At 53.1% G+C, this 9759-nt stretch overlaps 1 protein-coding gene across 1 annotated transcript in view; it reads left to right on the top strand.

The window, feature by feature from the left end:
• The window catches only part of SLC35F5 (solute carrier family 35 member F5), a 21687-nt gene extending 12015 nt beyond the window's left edge, over nt 1-9672 (top strand). The window contains exons 6-8 of the mRNA XM_018575495.1: nt 4841-4922; nt 5318-5405; nt 9579-9672. Of these exons, the coding sequence (XP_018430997.1) occupies nt 4841-4922; nt 5318-5405; nt 9579-9672 (264 nt within the window). The remainder of the gene's footprint in view (nt 1-4840; nt 4923-5317; nt 5406-9578) is intronic.
• Nucleotides 9673-9759: the final 87 nt, after the last annotated feature.

Below are 9759 nucleotides of genomic sequence, written 5' to 3'. Positions count from 1 at the left end.
GTCCGGGAGTCTGAGGACAGAGTGGTGGCCATTGGTTTAGCAGAGATGTCCGGGAGTCTGAGGACAGAGTGGTGGCCATTGGTTTAGCAGAGATGTCCGGGAGTATGAGGACAGAGTGGTGGCCATTGGTTTAGCAGAGAGGTCCGGAGTCTCAGGACAGAGTGGTGGCCATTGGTTCTAGGGTTAGTATTGGTTTTAGCAGAGAGGTCCGGGAGTATGAGGACAGAGTGGTGGCCATTGGTTCTAGGCTTAGTATTGGTTTTAGCAGAGAGGTCCGGGAGTATGAGGACAGAGTGGTGGCCATTGGTTCTAGGGTTAGTATTGGTTTTAGCAGAGAGGTCCGGGAGTATGAGGACAGAGTGGTGGCCATTGGTTTAGCAGAGAGGTCCGGGAGTCTGAGGACAGAGTGGTGGCCATTGGTTTAGCAGAGAGGTCCGGGAGTCTGAGGACAGAGTGGTGGCCATTGGTTTAGCAGAGAGGTCCGGGAGTCTGAGGACAGAGTGGTGGCCATTGGTTTAGTAGAGAGGTCCGGGAGTCTGAGGACAGAGTGGTGGCCATTGGTTTAGCAGAGAGGTCCGGGAGTCTGAGGACAGAGTGGTGGCCATTGGTTTAGCAGAGAGGTCCGGGAGTCTGAGGACAGAGTGGTGGCCATTGGTTTAGCAGAGAGGTCCGGGAGTCTGAGGACAGAGTGGTGGCCATTGGTTTAGTAGAGAGGTCCGGGAGTCTGAGGACAGAGTGGTGGCCATTGGTTTAGTAGAGAGGTCCGGGAGTCTGAGGACAGAGTGGTGGCCATTGGTTTAGCAGAGAGGTCCGGGAGTCTGAGGACAGAGTGGTGGCCATTGGTTTAGCAGAGAGGTCCGGGAGTCTGAGGACAGAGTGGTGGCCATTGGTTTAGCAGAGAGGTCCGGGAGTCTGAGGACAGAGTGGTGGCCATTGGTTTAGCAGAGAGGTCCGGGAGTCTGAGGACAGAGTGGTGGCCATTGGTTTAGCAGAGAGGTCCGGGAGTCTGAGGACAGAGTGGTGGCCATTGGTTTAGCAGAGAGGTCCGGGAGTCTGAGGACAGAGTGGTGGCCATTGGTTTAGCAGAGAGGTCCGGGAGTCTGAGGACAGAGTGGTGGCCATTGGTTTAGCAGAGAGGTCCGGGAGTCTGAGGACAGAGTGGTGGCCATTGGTTTAGCAGAGAGGTCCGGGAGTCTGAGGACAGAGTGGTGGCCATTGGTTTAGCAGAGAGGTCCGGGAGTCTGAGGACAGAGTGGTGGCCATTGGTTTAGCAGAGAGGTCCGGGAGTCTGAGGACAGAGTGGTGGCCATTGGTTTAGCAGAGAGGTCCGGGAGTCTGAGGACAGAGTGGTGGCCATTGGTTTAGCAGAGAGGTCCGGGAGTCTGAGGACAGAGTGGTGGCCATTGGTTTAGCAGAGAGGTCCGGGAGTCTGAGGACAGAGTGGTGGCCATTGGTTTAGCAGAGAGGTCCGGGAGTCTGAGGACAGAGTGGTGGCCATTGGTTTAGCAGAGAGGTCCGGGAGTCTGAGGACAGAGTGGTGGCCATTGGTTTAGCAGAGAGGTCCGGGAGTCTGAGGACAGAGTGGTGGCCATTGGTTTAGCAGAGAGGTCCGGGAGTCTGAGGACAGAGTGGTGGCCATTGGTTTAGCAGAGAGGTCCGGGAGTCTGAGGACAGAGTGGTGGCCATTGGTTTAGCAGAGAGGTCCGGGAGTCTGAGGACAGAGTGGTGGCCATTGGTTTAGCAGAGAGGTCCGGGAGTCTGAGGACAGAGTGGTGGCCATTGGTTTAGCAGAGAGGTCCGGGAGTCTGAGGACAGAGTGGTGGCCATTGGTTTAGCAGAGAGGTCCGGGAGTCTGAGGACAGAGTGGTGGCCATTGGTTTAGCAGAGAGGTCCGGGAGTCTGAGGACAGAGTGGTGGCCATTGGTTTAGCAGAGAGGTCCGGGAGTCTGAGGACAGAGTGGTGGCCATTGGTTTAGCAGAGAGGTCCGGGAGTCTGAGGACAGAGTGGTGGCCATTGGTTTAGCAGAGAGGTCCGGGAGTCTGAGGACAGAGTGGTGGCCATTGGTTTAGCAGAGAGGTCCGGGAGTCTGAGGACAGAGTGGTGGCCATTGGTTTAGCAGAGAGGTCCGGGAGTCTGAGGACAGAGTGGTGGCCATTGGTTTAGCAGAGAGGTCCGGGAGTCTGAGGACAGAGTGGTGGCCATTGGTTTAGCAGAGAGGTCCGGGAGTCTGAGGACAGAGTGGTGGCCATTGGTTTAGCAGAGAGGTCCGGGAGTCTGAGGACAGAGTGGTGGCCATTGGTTTAGCAGAGAGGTCCGGGAGTCTGAGGACAGAGTGGTGGCCATTGGTTTAGCAGAGAGGTCCGGGAGTCTGAGGACAGAGTGGTGGCCATTGGTTTAGCAGAGAGGTCCGGGAGTCTGAGGACAGAGTGGTGGCCATTGGTTTAGCAGAGAGGTCCGGGAGTCTGAGGACAGAGTGGTGGCCATTGGTTTAGCAGAGAGGTCCGGGAGTCTGAGGACAGAGTGGTGGCCATTGGTTTAGCAGAGAGGTCCGGGAGTCTGAGGACAGAGTGGTGGCCATTGGTTTAGCAGAGAGGTCCGGGAGTCTGAGGACAGAGTGGTGGCCATTGGTTTAGCAGAGAGGTCCGGGAGTCTGAGGACAGAGTGGTGGCCATTGGTTTAGCAGAGAGGTCCGGGAGTCTGAGGACAGAGTGGTGGCCATTGGTTTAGCAGAGAGGTCCGGGAGTCTGAGGACAGAGTGGTGGCCATTGGTTTAGCAGAGAGGTCCGGGAGTCTGAGGACAGAGTGGTGGCCATTGGTTTAGCAGAGAGGTCCGGGAGTCTGAGGACAGAGTGGTGGCCATTGGTTTAGCAGAGAGGTCCGGGAGTCTGAGGACAGAGTGGTGGCCATTGGTTTAGCAGAGAGGTCCGGGAGTCTGAGGACAGAGTGGTGGCCATTGGTTTAGCAGAGAGGTCCGGGAGTCTGAGGACAGAGTGGTGGCCATTGGTTTAGCAGAGAGGTCCGGGAGTCTGAGGACAGAGTGGTGGCCATTGGTTTAGCAGAGAGGTCCGGGAGTATGAGGACTGAGTGGTGGCCATTGGTTCTAGGGTTAGTGTTGGGAAGTTTCTGTGGAGTGTTGCGGACGAAAGCCACATTGGAACGGGTCAAGGAGATTGTTAATGGTAAGGTGGCTCCTCAGGCGGTTGTAGACCTGCCGTTCAAAAAGTTTGGAGGTAAAAGGGAGCAGGGAGATGGGTCCCAGGTTGTTTAGACTGGTGGGCCCCAAAGATGGGTTTTTTATATGGGGGTCACCACTGCTTGTTTTAGGGGGGTAGGGACTACACCTTTAGAAAGGGAGAGATTGAAGATGTGAGTAAGGGAGTGTAGCATAGAGCTAGAGGGTGACCGGAGTATTTGTGAGGGGATCGGGTCCAGGGGGCAGGTGGTTAGGCGAGTGTTAGACAAAAGTGAAGCGACTTTGTCGGTGATAACTGGATCAGATGATGAGAGTAGGGAGTGTGGTGGCAGACGAGGTATGTTAGGGGTGGAGGAGGTCTGGGCAGTGGAGATTTCATTGTGAGTTGCATCAATCGATGTGACCCCCAAGTCTCAGCCTTATACTGACAGATCGATGTGACCCCCAAGTCTCAGCCTTATACTGACAGATCGATGTGACCCCCAAGTCTCAGCCTTATACTGACAGCTCGGTGTGACCCCCAAGTCTCAGCCTTATACTGACAGATCGATGTGACCCCCAAGTCTCAGCCTTATACTGACAGCTCGGTGTGACCCCCAAGTCTCAGCCTTATACTGACAGCTCGGTGTGACCCCCCAAGTCTCAGCCTTATACTGACAGCTCGGTGTGACCCCCAAGACTCAGCCTTATACTGACAGCTCGGTGTGACCCCCCCAAGTCTCAGCCTTATACTGACAGCTCGGTGTGACCCCCCCAAGTCTCAGCCTTATACTGACAGCTCGGTGTGACCCCCAAGTCTCAGCCTTTTATTGTTGGGTGACTGAGCTCAGTATCATTTGTATATGAAATTGTCCCTTCCATGAACATTTTCCAATTTGTATCTTCCTCCTGTTTCTTGTCCTCCTCGTGTCTTCTGTCCTCCTCGTGTCTCTGTCCTCCTCGTGTCTCTGTCCTCCTCGTGTCTTCTGTCCTCCTCATGTCTTCTGTCCTCGTGTCTCCTGTCCTCCTCCTGTCTTCTGTCCTCGTGTCTCCTGTCCTCCTCGTGTCTTCTGTCCTCCTCCTGTTTCCTGTCCTCCTCGTGTCTCCTGTCCTCCTCCTGTCTTCTGTCCTCTTCCTGTCTTCTGTCCTCCTCCTGTCTTCTGTCCTCCTCCTGTCTTCTGTCCTCCTTGTGTCTCCTGTCCTCCTCGTGTCTCTGTCCTCCTCGTGTCTCTGTCCTCCTCCTGTCTCCTGTCCTCCTCCTGTCTTCTGTCCTCCTCGTGTCTTCTGTCCTCCTCGTGTCTCCTGTCCTCCTCGTGTCTCCTGTCCTCCTCGTGTCTCCTGTCCTCCTCCTGTCTTCTGTCCTCCTCCTGTCTTCTGTCCTCCTCGTGTCTTCTGTCCTCCTCCTGTCTTATGTCCTCCTCCTGTCTTATGACCTCCTCGTGTCTCCTGTCCTCCTCGTGTCTCCTGTCCTCCTCGTGTCTCCTGTCCTCCTCGTGTCTCCTGTCCTCCTCGTATCTTCTGTCCTCCTCGTGTCTTCTGTCCTCCTTGTGTCTCTGTCCTCCTCGTGTCTCCTGTCCTCCTCGTGTCTCTGTATTAGAGAGTTATGTAGAGCAGATAGCGTGTGTGTCCTGAACCGTCTCATCATTCTTTCCCTCTTCATCTTCTAGTGGTTTTTGGCAAATTATTCCTACCAAGAGGCTCTTTCTGATACCCAGGTGGCCATTGTCAACATCATTTCCTCTACATCAGGTCAGTTCATATCCAGCTAGAAACACAGGGAGGAGTGTCCGGACGTTATACAGGGAGGAGTGTCCGGGTGGGTTGGTTGGTGGGTTGGTTGGTGGGTTGGTTGGTGGGTTGGTTGGTGGGTTGGTTGGTTGGTGGGTTGGTTGGTTGGTGGGTTGGTTGGTGGGTTGGTTGGTGGGTTGGTTGGTTGGTGGGTTGGTTGGTTGGTGGGTTGGTTGGTTGGTGGGTGGGTTGGTTAGTTGGTGGGTTGGTTGGTGGGTTGGTTGGTGGGTTGGTTGGTTGGTTGGTGGGTGGGTTGGTTGGTGTCGGCTAATCTGGCCATTTATTCATTGTCTCTGATTACAAAGTGATGTCAGATATCCTGTTGTAGATGGTAATGATTGTCTTCCTGTCCTCAGGTCTGTTCACATTGATTCTGGCCTCCGTCTTTCCAAGTAACAGCGGAGATCGCTTTACTCTTTCCAAATTATTGGCTGTTGTTTTGAGGTAAGAGCTTACTGCGTTAATGATACTCCCCGGTGTACCGTCTTCTCCTGAAGCTCTATGATCTCTCTCTGATGGCCCATGCCATGTGCAGTCTTCTCCTGAAGCTCTATGGTCTTCCTATGATGGTCCATGCCATGTGCCGTCTTCTCCTGAAGCTCTATGGTCTCTCTCTGATGGCCCATGCCATGTGCCGTCTCCTCCTGAAGCTCTATGGTCTCTCTCTGATGGCCCATGCCATGTGCCATCTTCTCCTGAAGCTCTATGATCTCTCTCTGATGGCCCATGCCATGTGCAGTCTTCTCCTGAAGCTCTATGATCTCTCTCTGATGGCCCATGCCATGTGCAGTCTTCTCCTGAAGCTCTATGGTCTTCCTATGATGGTCCATGCCATGTGCCGTCTTCTCCTGAAGCTCTATGGTCTCTCTCTGATGGCCCATGCCATGTGCCGTCTCCTCCTGAAGCTCTATGGTCTCTCTCTGATGGCCCATGCCATGTGCCATCTTCTCCTGAAGCTCTATGATCTCTCTCTGATGGCCCATGCCATGTGCAGTCTTCTCCTGAAGCTCTATGATCTCTCTCTGATGGCCCATGCCATGTGCCGTCTTCTCCTGAAGCTCTATGATCTCTCTCTGATGGCCCATGCCATGTGCCATCTTCTCCTGAAGCTCTATGATCTCTCTCTGATGGCCCATGCCATGTGCCATCTTCTCCTGAAGCTCTATGATCTCTCTCTGATGGCCCATGCCATGTGCCATCTTCTCCTGAAGCTCTATGATCTCTCTCTGATGGCCCATGCCATGTGCCATCTTCTCCTGAAGCTCTATGATCTCTCTCTGATGGCCCATGCCATGTGCCGTCTTCTCCTGAAGCTCTATGATCTCTCTCTGATGGCCCATGCCATGTGCCGTCTTCTCCTGAAGCTCTATGATCTCTCTCTGATGGCCCATGCCATGTGCCGTCTTCTCCTGAAGCTCTATGATCTCTCTCTGATGGCCCATGCCATGTGCCGTCTTCTCCTGAAGCTCTATGATCTCTCTCTGATGGCCCATGCCATGTGCCGTCTTCTCCTGAAGCTCTATGATCTCTCTCTGATGGCCCATGCCATGTGCCGTCTTCTCCTGAAGCTCTATGATCTCTCTCTGATGGCCCATGCCATGTGCCGTCTTCTCCTGAAGCTCTATGATCTCTCTCTGATGGCCCATGCCATGTGCCGTCTTCTCCTGAAGCTCTATGATCTCTCTCTGATGGCCCATGCCATGTGCCGTCTTCTCCTGAAGCTCTATGATCTCTCTCTGATGGCCCATGCCATGTGCAGTCTTCTCCTGAAGCTCTATGATCTCTCTCTGATGGTCCATGCCATGTGCCGTCTTCTCCTGAAGCTCTATGGTCTCTCTCTGATGGCCCATGCCATGTGCAGTCTTCTCCTGAAGCTCTATGGTCTCTCTCTGATGGTCCATGCCATGTGCCGTCTTCTCCTGAAGCTCTATGATCTCTCTCTGATGGCCCATGCCATGTGCCGTCTTCTCCTGAAGCTCTATGGTCTCTCTCTGATGGCCCATGCCATGTGCCATCTTCTCCTGAAGCTCTATGATCTCTCTCTGATGGCCCATGCCATGTGCAGTCTTCTCCTGAAGCTCTATGGTCTCTCTCTGATGGCCCATGCCATGTGCCGTCTTCTCCTGAAGCTCTATGATCTCTCTCTGATGGCCCATGCCATGTGCCGTCTTCTCCTGAAGCTCTATGGTCTCTCTCTGATGGCCCATGCCATGTGCAGTCTTCTCCTGAAGCTCTATGATCTCTCTCTGATGGTCCATGCCATGTGCCGTCTTCTCCTGAAGCTCTATGATCTCTCTCTGATGGCCCATGCCATGTGCAGTCTTCTCCTGAAGCTCTATGGTCTCTCTCTGATGGCCCATGCCATGTGCCGTCTTCTCCTGAAGCTCTATGATCTCTCTCTGATGGCCCATGCCATGTGCAGTCTTCTCCTGAAGCTCTATGGTCTCTCTCTGATGGCCCATGCCATGTGCCGTCTTCTCCTGAAGCTCTATGATCTCTCTCTGATGGCCCATGCCATGTGCAGTCTTCTCCTGAAGCTCTATGGTCTCTCTCTGATGGCCCATGCCATGTGCAGTCTTCTCCTGAAGCTCTATGGTCTCTCTCTGATGGTCCATGCCATGTGCCGTCTTCTCCTGAAGCTCTATGATCTCTCTCTGATGGCCCATGCCATGTGCAGTCTTCTCCTGAAGCTCTATGGTCTCTCTCTGATGGCCCATGCCATGTGCAGTCTTCTCCTGAAGCTCTATGGTCTCTCTCTGATGGTCCATGCCATGTGCCGTCTTCTCCTGAAGCTCTATGATCTCTCTCTGATGGCCCATGCCATGTGCAGTCTTCTCCTGAAGCTCTATGGTCTCTCTCTGATGGCCCATGCCATGTGCCGTCTTCTCCTGAAGCTCTATGATCTCTCTCTGATGGCCCATGCCATGTGCAGTCTTCTCCTGAAGCTCTATGATCTCTCTCTGATGGTCCATGCCATGTGCCGTCTTCTCCTGAAGCTCTATGATCTCTCTCTGATGGCCCATGCCATGTGCAGTCTTCTCCTGAAGCTCTATGGTCTCTCTCTGATGGCCCATGCCATGTGCCGTCTTCTCCTGAAGCTCTATGATCTCTCTCTGATGGCCCATGCCATGTGCAGTCTTCTCCTGAAGCTCTATGGTCTCTCTCTGATGGCCCATGCCATGTGCCGTCTTCTCCTGAAGCTCTATGATCTCTCTCTGATGGCCCATGCCATGTGCAGTCTTCTCCTGAAGCTCTATGGTCTCTCTCTGATGGCCCATGCCATGTGCAGTCTTCTCCTGAAGCTCTATGGTCTCTCTCTGATGGTCCATGCCATGTGCCGTCTTCTCCTGAAGCTCTATGGTCTCTCTCTGATGGCCCATGCCATGTGCAGTCTTCTCCTGAAGCTCTATGGTCTCTCTCTGATGGTCCATGCCATGTGCCGTCTTCTCCTGAAGCTCTATGATCTCTCTCTGATGGCCCATGCCATGTGCAGTCTTCTCCTGAAGCTCTATGGTCTCTCTCTGATGGCCCATGCCATGTGCCGTCTTCTCCTGAAGCTCTATGATCTCTCTCTGATGGCCCATGCCATGTGCAGTCTTCTCCTGAAGCTCTATGGTCTCTCTCTGATGGCCCATGCCATGTGCCGTCTTCTCCTGAAGCTCTATGATCTCTCTCTGATGGTCCATGCCATGTGCCGTCTTCTCCTGAAGCTCTATGATCTCTCTCTGATGGCCCATGCCATGTGCCATCTTCTCCTGAAGCTCTATGATCTCTCTCTGATGGTCCATGCCATGTGCCATCTTCTCCTGAAGCTCTATGATCTCTCTCTGATGGTCCATGCCATGTGCCATCTTCTCCTGAAGCTCTATGATCTCTCTCTGATGGTCCATGCCATGTGCCATCTTCTCCTGAAGCTCTATGATCTCTCTCTGATGGTCCATGCCATGTGCCATCTTCTCCTGAAGCTCTATGATCTCTCTCTGATGGTCCATGCCATGTGCCATCTTCTCCTGAAGCTCTATGATCTCTCTCTGATGGTCCATGCCATGTGCCGTCTTCTCCTGAAGCTCTATGGTCTCCCTCTGATGGCCCATGCCATGTGCCATCTTCTCCTGAAGCTCTATGATCTCTCTCTGATGGTCCATGCCATGTGCCATCTTCTCCTGAAGCTCTATGGTCTTCCTCTGATGGTCTATATCAGTGGTAATGAATTCAAATTTAAGGAGGTCCGGTGAATAGAATTTTCCTAGTCCAAGCAGAACCACCACTCGGTCCGTCTTTTAGTGACCGCTGGTTTATATCATGTGGTCTTTTGATATTGTATGTCCTTTCTCTGATGGTCTTCTCCTGAACCTCTGTGGTCTCTCTCTCTCTCTCTCTCTCGCGGTCTATGCCATGTGTAGATTTTTTGAAGCTCTGGTTTCTTTCTCTGATGGTCTGTGTTAGGTGTGGTCTTCTCTTAAAGCTCTGTGGTATCTCTCTGGTGGTCTGTGTCATATGCCGTCCTCTCCTGAAGCTCTGTGTTCTCTCCCTAATGGTCTATGTCATATTTGGTCTCCTCCCAAAGTTCTGTGGTACCGCTCTCATGGTCTTTGTCATGTTCTCTCCCCTTTGCAGCATTGGTGGCGTGGTGCTGGTTAGCGTGTCTGGATCTGAAGCATCAAGAGATAAAGATACCATAGGTAACGTCTTACTCTTTACTGCTGTGTGATTAGAGAATGTCGATAAAGCCATGTAGGCATGTCATGTACACATACATGTAAAGGCTGAGTAGGCATGTCATATACACATACATGTA

This window comes from Nanorana parkeri, unplaced genomic scaffold (genome assembly GCF_000935625.1).
Source record: "Nanorana parkeri isolate BGI_ZX_2015 unplaced genomic scaffold, ASM93562v1 scaffold4013, whole genome shotgun sequence".
In the NCBI taxonomy this organism is placed as follows: Eukaryota; Metazoa; Chordata; class Amphibia; order Anura; family Dicroglossidae; genus Nanorana; species Nanorana parkeri.
The sequence above is the reverse complement of the archived record's forward strand: the minus strand, read 5'-3'. Positions and strand labels throughout refer to the sequence as shown.